This window comes from Mesocricetus auratus, unplaced genomic scaffold (assembly GCF_017639785.1).
Source record: "Mesocricetus auratus isolate SY011 unplaced genomic scaffold, BCM_Maur_2.0 Super-Scaffold_100010, whole genome shotgun sequence".
Taxonomy (NCBI): domain Eukaryota; kingdom Metazoa; phylum Chordata; class Mammalia; order Rodentia; family Cricetidae; genus Mesocricetus; species Mesocricetus auratus.
This window is the reverse complement of record NW_024429194.1, coordinates 34,047,996-34,065,798: the sequence shown is the minus strand read 5'-3', so window position 1 is coordinate 34,065,798 and position 17,803 is coordinate 34,047,996. Positions and strand designations below refer to the sequence as shown.

The 17,803-nt window shown below is 50.9% G+C and overlaps 1 protein-coding gene across 4 annotated transcripts; it reads left to right on the top strand.

The window, feature by feature from the left end:
• The first annotated feature begins 1,360 nt into the window (after positions 1 to 1,360).
• On the top strand, positions 1,361 to 6,821 carry Ctdsp1 (CTD small phosphatase 1). Of its 4 annotated transcripts, none has more exons than XM_005070498.3 (7): positions 1,380 to 1,910; positions 3,149 to 3,297; positions 3,664 to 3,768; positions 3,901 to 3,957; positions 4,557 to 4,649; positions 4,773 to 4,958; positions 5,306 to 6,821. In XM_005070498.3, exons 1-7 carry the CDS (start codon positions 1,844 to 1,846, stop codon positions 5,432 to 5,434), a joined length of 786 nt encoding a protein of 261 aa, XP_005070555.1. In that variant the 5' UTR covers positions 1,380 to 1,843; the 3' UTR covers positions 5,435 to 6,821. The 4 variants fall into 4 exon arrangements, with proteins under 4 accessions (XP_040609266.1, XP_005070555.1, XP_005070556.1 ...); XM_005070499.3 differs by having other exon boundaries at positions 1,386 to 1,910; positions 3,667 to 3,768; XM_013113797.3 differs by lacking the exon at positions 1,380 to 1,910 and adding an exon at positions 2,743 to 2,877.
• The last annotated feature ends 10,982 nt before the right edge of the window (positions 6,822 to 17,803 follow it).

The following is a 17,803-nucleotide window of genomic DNA, read 5'->3' as shown; positions in this document are numbered from 1 at the left end:
AAGACTTGGCGTTCGTATTTTTTTTTCTAAATTACGACGAATGAAAGGAACTTTGTAAAACAGGGAGAATAAATAAATACGTGAACCGCAGCCCTAGAGGCGTGCAACTGGGGGCTCCCTGCGAGAAGACCCCGTATGTAAACGCAGTGCTAGGCAATGGCTGGGGTGTGTCACCACAGATCCGGTGACACGTGTGTTTAAAATCTGAATAGTTGCAGTCTCAGGCGCCCAGGGGCGGGCGCTGGGCCCTCCCTCCGCGGGCGTCCCCTAGGCACTTGGGAACACAGCCAGCCCTGGAACTGGCCCCTCTAATAACCACAGATAGGGGCGGCAGGGTGGGGGTGGAAGCCTCTAAACAAGGTGGTATTTCTTCTAGTTCGATGGGATTTGGCTCTGCCAAGGACAAGGAGGCACGTTCCAAACCGAGGGGATAGCACGTACAAGAAACAAGGCCCGAGTGGCGGAGGCTCGGCTTCTACCGGGAGAAACGCTAAATGACTTGGCAGGGGAAGAGGGCTAGATTTGCTGCAGGACAGTCGGTAAAGGTAGACGCAGAAGTAGAATTTTTGACATCCTGTGGTGCCCTAGTGACTGTTGTGGGTGCTGAGGTATAGTTGGATCAAAAACATAATTTGGGACTGCAGAGAATGTACTGCTCTGGTATAGACTACCCGAGTGAGTTGGGTTGCCAGCACACAAACGTAGGGCGGCTAACAACCGCTTCTAACTTCAGTTCCAGGGTTCTGACGCCCCCTTCTGGCCTCTGTAGGCTCTGGCATACATACACATACACAGGGAAAAAAAACTTTCTAAAATTCTATAATTTGATGAGTTTGCATAACCTGAACTAGCAAAGAGTGCCTTTTTTTCTCAATCACGATATCAGCATTAGACAAAAGACCCATTGTAGAGGCAGGTTTGGCTCTGCCATCACCTGGTGGAAGAGAACCTCTGATCTCCACTCGTGGCACGCGCATCCCTCCCATACACAAACAAGTGTAATTTAATTTTTTTTTAAGGAACCAGAAAGATGAAAGATGGCTCTTGCTACTCTTGAAAGAATCCGGTTTCCGTTTCTAGGACCCACATAGTGGCTCACTACCATCTGATAACCCCAGCTCTGGGCAAAGTTGACACCCCCTTCTGGCGACTGATCTGCACTGCACATACGTGGTACGCATACATATTTGTAGGCCATACACATAAAACAATATTTTAAAAATTAACAAATACCCGTTTTACAAAAGAGTTAGCATTGCCCCATTTTCCAGAGGTGCAAACGGAGGCAGCTGGTGTCAGCCCCTTGGAATGCGCGGAGGTGGGGCTGCGTCGCCTTTGGGCACTCCCGGGCCGGGCGCTTAGGGCGGGCCTCAGGCCCGGGGCTCCCTGGCTTGCAGAGGCCGGTTCCCGCTGAGCGCCCTGCCACGCAGCCGCAGAGGCTTGGTCCCTCCGGAACGCCGCAGGAAGAGAGGCGACGCCCCCTGGATCTCCGCAGGAACCCGGCCCGCCTTCCAGTCCGCCGGGCCCCAGAAGTGATGAAAGCCGCGGCCGAGCCCTGGTCGCGCCGAAGCCGTTGCCCTTTTAAGGGGGAGCCTTGAAACGGCGCCCGGGTTCCATGTTTGCATCCGCCTCGCGGGGAGGAAACTCCATGTTGTAACAAAGTTTCCTCCGCACCCCCTCCCTCCCCTTCCCCCCGAGAACCTGGCTCCCCTCCCCTCCGAAGCTCGCGGGGATCCCTCCCTCCCACCCTCCCCTCCCCCCCGCGCCCCGATTCCGGCCCGAGCCGGGGGGGAGGCCGGGCGCCGGGGCCAGAGTCCGGCCGGAGTGGAGCGCGCCGGGCCCCATGGACAGCTCGGCCGTCATTACTCAGATCAGCAAGGAGGAGGCGCGGGGCCCGCTGCGGGGCAAAGGTACGCAGGCGGCGGGAGGGGAGGTCGGGGCCAAGGGCTGTCCGCGCGCCGCAGCCGCTGCCACCGCCCCGGGCGCGAGCCTCGGCCCAGCCCGAGCCCCCGCCAGCGGGGCCAGGGAGAGTTTGAACTCTGCGAGAGCGCGAGGCTCTGGGCGGGGCCTGGCGCCACGAGAGCGCTCGATGTGTAACTAGTGGGAAACTGAGGCAGGGAGCAAGCGAGGGGTTAGTGTAACGGCTGGCGATTCCCGGGCGTCGCCCCCTCCCCCAGTTTGGCGCCAATGGGACTGGAAGGTGGGGGTGAGGCGGCCGCCCGGCCACCCGTTGAGGCTCCGCCCCCTCCAGGCTGAGGTCTGGTTGGGGTGCAGAGGTGACAGTGGGCTGGGTAGTTCTGCAGGGATCTCCCGCCAACACAGAACCGCGTTCCCACAAACTGGGGAGTCGCGCGTGGAGGTGCGGACGACACCCTTGGGGGCAGAGAGCCCGACTCGCGAGCCCCGTGTCCAGTCTGGCACGGGGCACCCCGGCTGCAGCAGGCCAGGCCAGTTGGCGTGGGGCCTGTGCACACACTCGCTTCGACCCTGCAAGGGGCGCCGCCTGCCGAAGCCGAGCCCCTGGGGCTGGCCTGGGTGGGCATCACCCCCTTCCTTCCCGTGCGTGAACTTCACGATCGGGAAGTCACTCGGGGTTTGCCCGCCGCCCAGTCCCGACTTCTTGGGGGCTGGAAGCAGAGTGGCGGGCGCGCGCGGGCGGCAGTGGGGGGGTTGTCTGTCAATTAGAAGGCCGCTGCCTCTGAGTCTGAGGTTGAGACGGGGCGGGGTGGAGGAGGCGGGGCTGACAGTCCCGGGACACTGGCCTCTGGGCACAGGCTCAATGAGGACTTTGGACCCATGGGGTAGACAGAATGGAGGGAGAGTGGGAGTGGACGATGGGGCCCCGAGCCCTGGTGTTCTTTAGCAGGGGCTCCCCAGGTAAGATGTGGGGTCTGGTGGTTGAAAACCAACCCTGGGAAAAAGAGAAAGCACCCGTCTGCCTCCTCCTTCAGGCTTAGGTGGCCGCCTTCTTACAGCCACGGCAGATTTCCTTATGTCGAAGAGTTGCAGAGGCCCCTGGAGGGCCAGAGGCGCTGTGGCGTGGTTCTTCATGGAGAGAGAGCGCCCGTGTTCTCTGTGCTCAGGGATTGAGGCCCGAGTGCACCGGGCCTCCGCAGGCCAGCGTGCCCACATTCGCTCCTTGCTTCAGGTGACCAGAAGTCAGCAGCTTCCCAGAAGCCCCGAAGTCGGGGTATCCTCCACTCGCTCTTCTGCTGTGTCTGCCGAGATGATGGGGAGGCCCGACCTGCCCACAGTGGGGCTCCCCTGCTGGTGGAGGAAAATGGCGCCATCCCAAAGGTGTGTGGTGGTCAGGAGGGAGCTGCAGGTTCACTTGGCCTAGCTGGAAGTGGACTAGGCAGAAGGGGTTCTAGGCTGAACTTTACCAGCACACCTGCGGACCCTAAAACGTTCGGAAAAGGGAGGTGCCTTCCCGTTAGATTCCCAACCCTACCCCCTGTCAGCTTGTCTGAGATCTGAGTATATCCCTTATACACGGGAACGTTCAGGTGAGGAAGAGGGGTCCGTATAACCTACTCCTGGTCCACTGTTGGCAAGGCCAGAGCTAGGAAGGCTGCGGAAGATCTGGTTGGGTCCTCAGATAAGACAGCTGGGGAGGGAAGCCTGTGTGGGAGGTGTCCCACCCAGCCCAGCCCCTCCCCACAGCAGACCCCAGTCCAGTACCTGCTTCCCGAGGCCAAGGCCCAGGACTCGGACAAGATCTGCGTGGTCATCGACCTGGACGAGACCCTGGTGCACAGCTCCTTCAAGGTGGGCCCTGCCCAGCAGTCCTCCGCCTGCAGTCTCTGAGGGGGGCCTACCCTGGCCAGGGAGGGTGGTCTCTGCTGGATTTCCACCCTTGGGTCCCCCCCCCCAGCTCCAGCAATTCTTCTCTCCTCACAGCCTGTGAATAATGCGGACTTCATCATCCCCGTGGAGATTGATGGGGTAGTTCATCAGGTGAGGGGCAGAGGGAGGTGGGGGCTTTGGAATCTGCACTCTGCACCCCAGGTACCTCCCTCCAATCTTGAGAGAGCCTCAAATGGAACTTTGGTAGATGGGGAATGTCCAAAGCTCAAAAAGGGTGTGAAACCTTAGGCTATCTACTACCTGAGGGATGGAGCTCGACTCCCAGGCCTGCCGAGTGGGCTCCTCTGTCTGGTGGCGCCGTCTTCCCCCACTGCCCGGGACCCAGTTCAAGTAATTCAGGATAGGTTGTGGTGCTGGCCAGCCTGTTCTCCATTACTTGGCTCGGGGGCCGGTGCCCTGCAGCCTTGGGGTGAGAGGGCTAACCTGGGCTCCTGCATTTGAATAAGGCCGAGGTGGGAAAGGAGCTAAGGATTAGTGACTCCCACTAAGTGACGTGGGACCATTAGAAGTACATTCTGAATCTCTCTAGGAAGGGGGATGGCTGGGGCAGCGTGCAGGCTTTGGGGGAGCCCACAGATCCTGGGCCAGCCTCCCGGACCTCCCTACCTCCTCTGTTATTCTGGTCCCATTCTTGTTTCATCACCCCCAAGCCTGTGGGCCAGCAGCTTCCTCACTGCCTCGTTCCCCAGGTCTACGTGCTGAAGCGGCCTCACGTGGATGAGTTCCTGCAGCGAATGGGCGAGCTCTTTGAGTGTGTGCTGTTCACTGCCAGCCTTGCCAAGGTGAGCCCTCGCCTGGGGTCTGGGGCAGCCTTACTCTCCCGCCGCCTGCCTTCAACATACAGCCAGATGCAGCCCTGGGCAACACTGACTCCTCACTCAGGAGTCTGCCTTACCCCACCCCAGTATGCAGACCCTGTAGCTGACCTGCTGGACAAATGGGGAGCCTTCCGGGCGCGGCTGTTTCGAGAGTCATGTGTCTTCCATCGGGGGAACTACGTAAAGGACCTGAGCCGGCTGGGCCGGGACCTGCGGCGGGTGCTCATCTTAGACAACTCACCCGCCTCCTACGTCTTCCATCCAGACAACGCTGTGCGTATATGTGGGACCCAGGCCTGAGACAGAGGACGAGAGCACGTGATGTGCTGCGGTGGCCTCCCCAGCCCTGCGTGCGTGGGTGGTGGGGGCTGGAGACTTCTAGTACCTGTGTCTGCAGTCTGCTCACAGTATTCCTCTGTGCCCATGTGGCGGGACTCACCTCTGGCTCTTTTCAAGCTGCCAGGGATGGAGTAGATGTGTTGAGTCCCAGATGGGAGCCTAACCAAATGAAACACAGCGAGCTGCTGTCAAAAAAAAAAGAGCATGCCGTGGGGGCAGGGGTGGGCTGGACATGGCCCCCCTGGCATACCTGCCCTCCTCACTTCCTCGTCATCTCCCAGGTACCAGTGGCCTCCTGGTTTGACAACATGAGTGACACTGAGCTACATGATCTCTTACCCTTCTTCGAGCAACTCAGCCGTGTGGACGACGTATACTCAGTGCTTAGGCAGCCTAGGCCTGGGAGCTAGTGAGGTGTCTTGGGGCCAGGACCTGCCCCTCACCAAGGCCCAAGCCTCTTCCCATCAGACTCTTAACAAAATCCATGGGCAACGCAAGGTCCGTGGCCCTGGGGAGGAGAGCATCTCCCCTGCCAGGCTGCTGGAGGACAATGAGCCCTTGGGCGCCTGTGTCAGTCAGTGCCTTCAAACCTCCCCTTTTCTCAGGGGACCTGGGGGGCCCTGCCTGCTGCTCCCCCTCCTGTCTTCTCTGTGCTGCCATGTTTCTCTGCTGCCAAATTGGGCCCCATAGCCCCAGTTCTGCTTTGGGGACAGGGGCAAGGTTTTTGCTGCCCCATGCCTTGGATCCCCACCCCACCCCCAAGTCTGGGAACAGTGGACACCAAGTGCCTTGCATAGAATCACTTTGCTGGTCAGCTTTTCCCAGATCTAGGCTGACCTGGGAGGAATCAGTCTCTCCCCTTCCCCTCCCCCTCCCTGGGATGATGGTGCCTCACCAGTTTCTGCTTGGGAGGGAGAGGAAGGAAGTCTCTTGCCACTTGTAAAAGAGCTGGGGACCTTCCTTAGGGAACACTCCCAATCCAGCTTGTCCAGCTGGTGGCTGCTCCCTGTATCATTTAAGCCCCCAATGTCCCCAAGGCCTGGGGGTTGGCAGGACTCCCCCGTGGTGCCATATAAATATGTATATGTGTATATAGATTTTTAAGGGAAGGAGAGAGGAAAGGGTGGGTGTAGACACTCCCCTCACTCCTTCCCTGGGCCCAGAAATTGGGGGAGGGGGGGAAAGGATTTTTACATTTTTAAAACTATTTTGTGAATGGAACAAGCTGGGCTGTGAGGGGTCACAGGCCCTGTCGCTGTCCCAGCCCTTCTACTCTGTTCATCCAAAAACACCGGGTACCATCTGTGCCCAGCAGTGAGCTAGTCCCACCAGCCGAGCGGGAGGGGCGGCCTGCCTCATCACTGGTGCCTCACCCCTAAACCCCAGACTTCACTGTGCCTTCAGAGTATCCGCAGCAGGTGGAACCTTCTTGGAGGGTTCAGGAGATCTCCAAGAGAGCTTACGAAGCTGTGCCCCTCTCCAGTGCCAACTTACCCCCTCCCCCACCCCCACCCCCGAAGCGGCCTCCATAGCCCCCTGCTGGCTGGGGGCAACTCGCAGGGCAGGTCACTCTACCAACTGACTTAAGTTTCTGAAGCCCCTCCCCACACCTGCTGAGTCTGGAGTTCAAGCTCTTGGGTTCCCCAGAATGTGAGGGTTAAGGGGACCCACAAGTGCCAAGGGAGTTGGTGAAGGGAGAGGATGTGGTTGGCCTGAATCAGACGACCTTCCCAATTAAGTGCCTTCTCTCTGACCAGCACCTCCGTGTGACAACTAAAGAGAAAACTAGACCCCTTACTATTCTGCCTCTGTGGTTTTTGGGGAGGGGACTTGGAAGTGTGTGAATGTCCCAGAACCCTGCTTTGCAGGAGGAAGTTGGTCCGGAGGGATTGCCCGGGTACTGGGCATCTGGTCGATATGAGTTCGGTTGGTAGAACCCACGTGATGAAAAGAAACTCGCGCAAGTTGTCCTCTGACCTCACGTACCACGGCACGAGCTCGCCCCCATATAACACACGCACTCTAAATAAATAAAGGAATACGGTGCCCCCACCGCTGGAATGCGGGGCGGGGGCAGGGCGGGAGACGGAAGGCTGAGCAGACGCAGGCCGCCCTCAGCCTACAGCCTTCCGGGCAGTGGGGCCAGCAAGGAGGGGACTGGGTGGGGCAGGCGCCACGGCGCCCAAAGGCCTCCGCTCGTATTGGCCGTGCCCTGGTCACGCCCCGCGCCCCCCTCCAGCCAAATTTGTCTTCCGCAAACCCCCACCTGGGCGGGGCAGGAAGTGCCAGGGCAAAAGCCGACGCCTGCCGCTAGGGGCCTCTCGGTCCTTGGAAGCCTGGCACTCTCCCCTGCCTAGAGTACCCCTGATCTGGGAGGATGGGAGCTTGCTTCAGCCACCTTCTCTGAACCTGTGGACAGTGAGGCGTTCCCCACCGCCCATAGTGGAGAAGAGGGGGTGTACTCTCTCAAATGTTGCCTCTACCTCCTAGCTCCACTTCCCAAGGCTATCCCTGCTTCATCACCACCAAGAATTTAGCCGCGAGCTTCCTTTGCTTAGGTGTGAGCGCGCGCGCTGTGTGTATGTGTGTGTGTCAGCAAAAGGTGTGAAACCGTCCCAGACCACATTCTGCCTACCCTACTCCACCCTACTGCTTTACCCGTTAGAAAAGAGGCAAGAAAATCCCACCTGATGAGAAGCCTATCCCGAATCAGCTCTGGTCTGGAGCTGCGTGGACCAGGAGAGCCTTTGTAAGATTTATACCCTGCCCTGGACTTCGAGCTCCCTCGGTCAGAGTCGGGCTTGGTTTCCTGCTTTGTATGCAAACAGTGGTCGCCTCAAATTTGCATTCCCGGAGGCCAGAGAAGCAGAGCACCAGTCAAACTCCCCGAACCCACAACCACACATCCTCTGCCCTCGCAGAGTTAAACTCAGCATCCTTGTCAGCACCAGCCAGTGTCAGGCTTGCTTGTGTTCTTAAGGAACTCGTCCCAGTGCAAGTGACATTAGTTCAGTTAAAGCACTGGCTGCTTTTTCAGGGGGTCGAGGTTCAAATTTCCAGCACCGACGTGGTGGCTCAGAACAATTTCTCAAGAAAGCTGATGCCCTCTTCTGGCCTCTGAGGGCACTGCAGGCATGTGCGGCACAGACGTAAGTGCAGGCAAAGCCATACATAAAAGAAAAATAAAGAAGAAAATTGCCATTAATTCAGGAGGGATGGAGAGATACATAATTTTTTTTTGGTTTTTGGAGACAGGGTTTCTCTGTATTGTTTTGGAGGCTGTCCTGGAACTCACTCTGTAGACCAGGCTGGCCTCGAACTCACAGAGATCCGCCTGCCTCTGCCTCCCGAGTGCTGGGATTAAAGGCGTGCGCCACCAACGCCCGGCTACATAATATTTTTAAAATATGAGTATTTTTCACTAGGATTAGCTGACACTACTTCTGAACATCCTTAACATCTCTTTGGAATTAGTTACTCCAGAGAGGCCTCTGAGTATAAATCCCTCAGGGGCCCATTGGGACTATTTCCAGAATTAAAACATGATTAATTAATTAAAAGAAAGTCCGAAAAAGAGAAAAAGGAAGTTTTAGTGCAGGTGTGGATGCAACCTATAATTTAAAGGAAAGAGGTAAGATAAGAGTTTCTTGGCGAGCAGTGGTGGCGCACGCCTTTAATCTCAGCACCGGGAAGACAGAGGCAGGTGGATCTCTGTGAGTTTGAGGACAGCCCGGTCTACAGAGTGAGTTTCAGGACAGCCAGAGTTACACAGAGAAACCCTGTCTCGAAAAAATAAAAGAAAAGGAGTTTCTATAACATCCATATCATAACTTGGTCTTTGATTGTTGTTAAAATTTCTACCAGCAGGGGTTAAGGTACAGCTCACTAGTAGAGCATCTGCCTAGCATGTCTGAGGCCTGGAATTTAATCCCCAGCACTGAAAAAAAAATCCTATAGTAAATTAAAATTTGGAATTACTATCTCTGTGGTTCATTTCCTCAACTGTAAGGTGACATTAACCACCAGCTGATTGGGGTCTCCAGACACTCCAGGCCTCTTGGGTAGTTGTTTTTTATTGCTTTGTTTTTTTGTTTTGTTTTGAATGCTGGGACTTGAACCAAGGGCCTCATACATGCTAGGCAAGTGCTCTACCACTGAGCTATGTTCCAGCCTAACCCAGTCGCTAGGGCAATGAGGAGTACAGGCATGGTGCAGACATGTAAGCCAGTACTGACTGGGTACTGAGTTTCAGTACTTAGGATAAACACGAAAGGGAGTAAACTTGGAAAAAGCTGCCTGGAGAAGTCAGTAAATGACTTAGAGACCTTGTTAGGGTCTAGTGATGAAGTCCAAGAGATCCTCCTGCCTCACCTTCCAAGTGCTGAGAGGACAGGCACCTGTTACCAAGGTCAGAAATACAGACGTTTTCATTCCAGAGCACAGAGCTCTGTTTAGTTCAGCCAAGACTGTAACAAGGAACAAGAAAAACAAAGGGATCTGGAGTTTCCATATCAACACTCACAACCACCTCTAACCCCATCTCCAGGGGAACATGCACATACCCCTCATTGATGAAGACAATAAACCTCACAACAAGAAAGATTTAAACAAGGATGGGAATGGAGATGTGCACACCTATAACCCCAGTACTCAAGAGGCTGGGGCAGGAGAGTAAACTGGAAGCTAGGTTGGGCTATGTAAAAAAACCCTGCCTCGATTAAAAAAAAAATTGGGCAAAAAATACTGGACTTTACTTGTTTGTTTTGTAGGGCCAACAAAGTTGGTGATAATCTAACTTTTAAAGGGTCATAATTCTACCAAGGAGAGGGCAAACTCTTAGTCAAATGACATATCAAGCGAAATGAAGATAACTTTGGAATTAGTTATTGCAACACACACAAAGCAGAAATAAGTTTAAACAAAAACAAGTTTAAAAATCATTTTATTGAGGGCTGGGAGGTAATGGCGCATGCCTTTAATCCCAGCACTTGGGAGGCAGAAGCAGGCAGATCTCTGTGAGTTCGAGGCCAGCCTGGTTTAGAAAGCTACACAGAGAAACCCTTAAGAGCACTGGTTGTTCTTCCAGAGGACTGGAGTACTATTGCCAGCAACCACAGGGTGGCTCAAAACCATTTTGCATGGGATCTGGTGCCCTCTTCTGGCCTGCAGACATATATGCAGGCAGAACACTGGATACATAATAAATAAATCTTTTGTTGTTGTTGTTTTGTTTTTTGAGACAGGGTTTCTCTGTGGCTTTAGAGGTTGTCCTGGAACTAGCTCCAACTCACTGAGATCTGCCTGCCTTTGCCTCCCTAGTGCTGGGACTAAAGGCGTGTGCCACCACGGCCTGGCTTAAATAAAATTTTTAAAAACTCATTCTGATTTATCAAACATCATATTTCCATAGAATAAATTGTCCAAATGATCAGAGAGACCATGATATCCAAAATGACACTAAGAGGGTCTGGAGTGTCATCAAGTCAGCAGTAATGAGGACTTCTCATCCGGAAATGCTTCCACTGGTCAACGCCAGCAGAGTAAGTACTTGCAGATTGGAGTCAAACGACAGTGTGAAAACACTGGGACTTAGAAATGCTATCCTGAATATTATCTTAGCTTCCAGATAGGAATGTTGGTTTGATGGTTTGTTCAAGACAGAGTCTCATGTCACCCAGACTGGCCTCAAACTTGATAATGTTGCTAAGGATGACCTTGGCCACCGGAGGCTCCTGCCTCCACCTCCCAAGTGCTGGGATTACAAGAATATTCCACACCTACCTCTAGACTGACTCACTGCAGCTCACAGGAATGGGATCTACAAAGCATATCATACCACCTAGTGTGAAAAAAGAAATTGGGAACAGATAAACGACCTCAGCACTTGAGTGTTGTGAACATCTGTGAGTGGCTTGGGAGGTTGGAGGTCACAAGAACACCTCACCATACAAAGGCAGCCCCCCCCCGGGGGGGGGGGGGATTGAAGAGCAATTCCCTGCTGGAGTGAGGCTTGAAGAGGGGTCTACAAGATGGCTGATAAGAAGGGAGAACTCCTGAGCAAGGCCTCAGAGCTGGCTGTACCAGGAAGTATAGCAAATAATAAGAATGTTGGGATGGTAGGGGCTGGACAGATGGCTCAGAGGTTAAGAGCACTGGCTGCTCTTCCAGAGGTCCTGAGTTCAGTTCCCAGCACCCACATGGTGACTCACAACCATCCATCAAGAACTGGCGCCCTCTTCTGGTGTGCAGGCATATATGCAGGCAGAACACTGTGTACATAATAAACAATAAATAAAATCATTATTTAAAAGAAAGAATGAGCTGGGTGTTGGTGGCACTCGCCTTTAATCCCAGCACTCGGGAGGCAGAGGCAGGCGGATCTCTATGAGTTCGAGGCCAGCGTGGTCTACAGAGTAAGTTCCAGGACAGCCTCCAAAGCTACAGAGAAACCCTGTCTCCAAAAACCAAAAAAAAAAAAAAAAATGTTGGGATGGCATCCAAGTGGAGGAGGATGGGAAAGGAGGCTGTAGATTAAGGGTTGATATCTCATATTTTATTTATTTGTTTGTTTGTTCATTCTTACTTTTTTGTGACAGGGTTTCTCTGTGTAGCCTTTGCTGTCCTAGAACTCAGTCTGTAGACCAGGTTGGACTTGAACTCAGAGATCCACTTGCCTCTGCCTCCCCAGTGCTGGGATTAAAGGCATTTACCACATCTGACTTATTTTTACTTTCATTGTGTTTTTATTTATTTATGTATAGACAGATCTCATGTAGCCTAGGTTAATCTCACATTTACTATATAACTTACTGTGTAAGGATGATCTTGAACTCCTGATTCTGCTGCCTGCCCCTCTCCAACAAAGGAATCACAGACAAGAGACACCAAGCTGGCTTTATGAGGCTCTGAGGATCCGACCCGGGGCTTCATGCATTCTAGGCAAGCACTCTACCAAATGGAGCTACGTTGCCAGCTCTTTTTTCTTTTTAATTCATTTGTCAACTTTGGAGGTGAGGTCTTGGTACACAGCTCTGGCTGACCTGATACTTGATATGTAAGTTCAGGATGAACTTGAATGGCGATCTGCCTGTCTCACCCTCCTAAAGTCCGGGGGTTACAGGCATGTACCACCATGTCCAGTGAAAGTGTTCCCCTTGTTTTAATAGGCATGGGGTACAACTGAGGGGACGCGAAGATCCCATAAGCAGGAAGGGGTGTGAAAACACCCATCATCTGCACACTGGAAACTAAGACGGGTGTAGACACACCTGTCACCTGCACACTGGAAACTAAGACGGGTGTAGATACACCTGTCACCTGCACACTGGAAACTAAGACGGGTGTAGACACACCCGTCACCTGCACACTGGAAACTAAGACAGGTGTAGACACACCTGTCACCTGCACACTGGAAACTAAGACAGGTGTAGACACACCCGTCACCTGCACACTGGAAACTAAGACAGGTATAGACACACCCGTCACCTGCACACTGGAAACTAAGACGGGTGTAGACACACCTGTCACCTGCACACTGGAAACTAAATGAGGGGTGTAGACACACCCGTCACATACACACTGGAAACTAAGACAGGTGTAGACACACCCATCACCTGCACACTGGAAACTAAGACGGGTGTAGACACACCTGTCACCTGCACACTGGAAACTAAATGAGGGTTAGTAAGACATACTAGGAGAACACAGTCTGAGTCCTGGAGATGAGGAAAGGGTCTGAAGAGCAGCGGCAATGAGGAGATAGGCAGGGAGGCAGGATGGATGTTGGAGGAGATAAATGAACTGGGCAGGAAGTATGACTGATCTGCTTCTGGGCAGGGCTGAAGAAGGAGGGGAAGTGACTTCGCATCTAGCTGTAGAGACACTCTAGTCATGCCTGGTGTGGAGCAGATACTCTCATTTGCTTATTACACACACACACTCTGCAGGAAACAGACATTTAATACAACACTGCTGTCAGTAGTATAAAATGGTAAAACCTTGAAAATGAACCAGCAATATCAGAGAAAAGTGGTTTTTCTTCCTTTGTTTCTTAATTAATTAATTTAGTGTATGTGCTCAAGTGCACACGTGTAGAGTTCAGAGGACACCTTGCAGGGTTCCCTCTTACCAGAGAAGTTTCAGGGAATGTACTCAGGTCCTCGCACTTAGCAGCAAAACCTCCCACTGAACCATCTCACCAGCCCTGGATTGGGTTTGTCTTGCTGTTTTTTGTTTTTTGTTTTTGTTTTTGTTTGAGACAGCCAATAGTGAATTCTTCTAAGCCCTATATATTGAAAACTTCATGTACATATGAATGCTCTCCCTACATGTATGCAAACCACACATGTGCTGTGTCTGTAGAGGACAGAAGAGGGTATTGGAGCCCTTAGAACTGGAGTTGCACCTTGTAGGTGTTGGGAACCAAACCTAGGGTTTCTGCAAGGGCAGTAAGAACTTTTACTTTGTTTGTTTGTTTTGTTTTGTTTTGTTAAGACAAGGTTTCTCTGTATAGCCATGGCTATCCTAAAACTCACTCTGTAGACCAGGCTGGCCTCGAACTCAGAGGTCTACCTGCCTCTGCCTCCCCAGTACTGGGATTAAGGACATTCGTCACCACTGCTGTCCAGCATGTGCTCTCAACCTCTGAACCACCTCTCCGGCTTCCTGCTCCCACCTCCTACGTGCAGTTTACATTATGATTCCCACCGAATCTAGGACTTTGTAGCTGGTAGGTAAGAGCTCTACCTGCTGGGTGACATCCCCAGCCTCAACTTGGAACTTCTGATTTTTGAGCCTCTACTACCCACGTGCTGGTATCACAGGTGGGCTCCACCACAACTGACTGAAAAAATGGTTTTTACAATATAGGTGCCGGGCTGGAGAGATGGCTCAGAGGTTAAGAGCACTGACTGCTCTTCCAGAGGTCCTGAGTTCAATTCCCAGCAATCACATGGTGGCTCACAACCATCTATAATGAGATACGATGCCCTCTTCTGACCTGCAGACATACGTGCAGGCAAAATACTATATGCATAATAAATAAATGAATCTTTAAAAAAATACAGATAGCTTTGCATCTGAACAATTCTACTTTCAGGTATTTCAGGGTGAAATGTGTAACACTTGCAAACCTGCTTATGAGTCATAATCACACAAGTGTTTGTTTTGTTTTTTTTAAGATTTATTTATTTTATTATTATTATTTTTTTTTTTTTGGTTTTTCGAGACAGGGTTTCTCTGTGGCTTTGGAGGCTGTCCTGGAACTAGCTCTTGTAGACCAGGCTGGCCTCGAACTCACAGAGATCCGCCTGCCTCTGCCTCCCAAATGCTGGGATTAAAGGCGTGCGCCACCACCACCTGGCCACTCAAGTGTTTATAATAAACAGTTGAAACAACCTGTGTTGACCAATAAGGGACTAGTTAAGTAGACCTTGGTATAGCTACACCAGAGAATGCTATATAGTCACAAAAAACAAGCCAGGAGTGGTGGCACACACATTGAATCCTAGCACTTGAGAGGCAGAGACAGTTAGACCTCTGTAAGTTCAAGGTCAGCCTGATCAACAAAGTGAGTTCTAGGGCCATTACACAAAGAAACTGTGTCTCAAAAAACCAAAAACCAAAGCAAAACAAATCAGTAGGATAGGAATTTACAAGTTGGAACATTATGGCCTCCATAACCCCTTTCTTTACCCAGTAAATAAATACATTTTTTATTTTACATCTAGCAAAAAAGAAGGAAGGGAGGGAGGAATAAAGGAAAGAAAAGGTCTAAGGGGGGGTTAGTTTGGCGTCTGCCTACTGTATACAAAGCTCTGTATTTAATCATCAGTCCTGCGATTTTTAAAAAATTAATTACAAAATGACAATTACTAACTAAAAACAAGCGAGAAATTAAAGGCTTTGTGTGTTGCATGAAACTGTCATAACTGTGACTTCTATTTGTTGTGGTAGGCCTATTATTTCTTCTTCTTTTTTTTTTTTTTTGAGATGAGATCTCCCTGGTTACCCAGGCTGTCCTTGAACTCTTGAACTCAAACAATTACCCTGCCTCTGCTGATTGAGCTGTTGGGAGCACAGGTGCACACTATGGCTCACAGAATGATTCCTAATCGAAAGTGGGGAACCTGCTGCCGTCAGCTAGGCACCAAGCTTCTCGTGTACGTTGGAATAACCTGACACTGAGTGTCCTCTGATGCAATTCAGTGTCATCACCTTTGACCTTGTGCTCATTCAAGGACCAGCCATATCAGCATCTCCTGAGACTTGCCAGTAATGCAGAACCTCCGGCCCCACCCCAGACCTACTGGATTGGTATCTCGCCTTTGGAAAATTCTTCAGTGATCCTTAATGATGATTTTCTTTGAGATGGCAGGTCTCTAACGTTTTTCTAAAGGAAGTTTTAATTGAAATCTATTTTAGGCTTTAAGAAATGGTAGGAGAACAAAAATTAGTAATACAACGCCTAAAACTCAATATTTTTTTTTGGTGGCAGGATCTCATATAGCCCAAGTTGGCCTTGAACTCACTATGCAGCTGAGGATGGCCTTGAACTCCTGATTTCCTGCTTCTACCTCCAAAGTACTTAGGTTAAAGCATGCAGCATCTCACCCAATATAAGGACATATTTTTTTAAAAGTAAGCTGGCACATGCTTCATGGCTGACACATGAGGACTGTGAATTCCAAGTCAGCCTAGCTACTGAGTGAGATTCTGTCTCTATAAAATAATAAATAAATCTGAATTTGGACTCCAGAAAAAAAGCATTAGTAGGGCTTGGGGGGTAGCTCAGTTAAAATAGTGCTTGCCTAGCATGCACAGAGCCTCAAGTTCAATCCCAGCACTGCCTTAAAACATAGGTGTGGTGTACACCTGTGATTCCAGCAGTGGGGAGGTGGAGGCCGGGGAACCAGAAGTTCAAGGTATTCCTTGCTTACAAAGCAAGTTTGAGGCCAGCCTGGACTACATGAGATCTGTGTGTTTGGGTTTTCTTGTTATTGTAGACCAGGCTGGTCTCAAACTCACAGAGATCAGCCTGCCTCTGCCTCCTGAGTGCTGGGATTAAAGGCATGCGCCACCACCGCCCGGCTGTAGTTATTGCTTTTAAAGAATGAATAAATAATACCATAAGGGAAAATTGGGTCCCACCCATGAGGCAAACATCCTACAAGATGGTTCTCTTGATCTAGGTAAGCTGATGTCATGGGGAAAAGGGGAAGGGACTTTTCTAGATTAGAAACTGCTGATGAGACATGACAGCTGGAGGAAACACTTGTTCTTGATCTGATTTCATATAAAAAGGCTGATAAGGTTAGCGTGTAGATAATCAGTGGACTGTGGACTGGAGAGATGATGATGGTATAAATACTGGTGCAGACTTTCAGTTACGAGATCATATTTGAGCTACACATCAAAGAGTGATAAACACTGGCTGCAGAGTGATGGTATTTAATGAAGCTTACCTTGAAATATATATCTACAGACATCATATACATATGCCAAATATGCTAATTCCTTAATCCACAGACAGTTGTCACACTTGGTTGTTTTGGTTTTTTATTTGTTTTGTTTTTCAAGACAGGGTTTCTGTGTAGCTTTGGAGCCTGTCCTAGAACTCACTCTGTAGACCAGGCTGGCCTCCAACTCACAGATTCGCCTGTCTCTGCCTCCCAAGTGCTGGGATTAGAGGCGTGTGCCGCCACTACCTGGCTTGTTTCTGCTTTTATATATGGTTGGCATTTATAATAACAAGAAATTAGAAATGTATGTATTTATTTGGATACTGGGCATTGAACTCAAGGCTTTTCACACTTCAAGCCCATAGTTAATCACTCTCCAACACTTTAAAACAATTTGTTTTGGATGTATTTATTTATTTTTGTGTATGTGGTAGGAGGTTTGGCTTGCATGTGTGTATATGCATCATGCATGTGGCTGGTGCCCCCAGAAATAAAAGGAGGGCATCAGATCCCTTGCAACTGAAGTCACAGAGGGTTGTGATTTGTTATGTGTGTGCTGGGAACCAGGTCAGAGTCCTCTGCAAGAGCAGGCAGTAGTTTTAACCACTGGGTCATCTCTGTAGCCATAAAACAACTTTTAAAAACATATATTCGGCTGGGCGTTGGTGGCGCATGCCTTTATTCCCAGCACTCGGGAGGCAGAGGCAGGAAGATCTTTGTGAGTTGGAGGTCAGCCTGGTCTACAGAGCGAGTTCCAGGACAGCCTCCAAAACGATACAGAGAAACCCTGTCTCAAAAAACCAAAACAAACAAACAAACAAAAAAACCCCATGTATTCTCTGTTGGGTCTGGTTGCACATACCTATATTTAAAATACTTGAGAGGATGAGGTGTGGGGGTTATAAATTTCAGGCCAGCTGGGTTGTAGAGCATGGCCCTGTGGTTTGTTTGTTTGTTTGTTTGTTTGTTTTTTCAAGACAGGGTTTCTGGGTTTCTCTGTGTGTATCCCTGGCTTTCCCAAAATTTGCTCTGTAGACCAGGCTGGTCTTGAACTCACAGAGATCTACCGGTGTCTGCCTCCTGATTTCTGGGATTAAAGGTGTGCACCACTACCACCTGGCTAAATGTGTAACCCGGCCTTGTCTCTGTGATCTTCCTGCCTCTGACTCCTTCAGAAAATCCTCCTGGCATGGGCAGCCACAGCTGGTGCTGTTAGGAATTCTTAACTTTTTGGTGCAATATGGGAACTGAACCCAGGATCTTGTACAAGGCGGGTGTGTGCTGTATGCTGTGTCACTGAGTCCACACCTACACTGATAA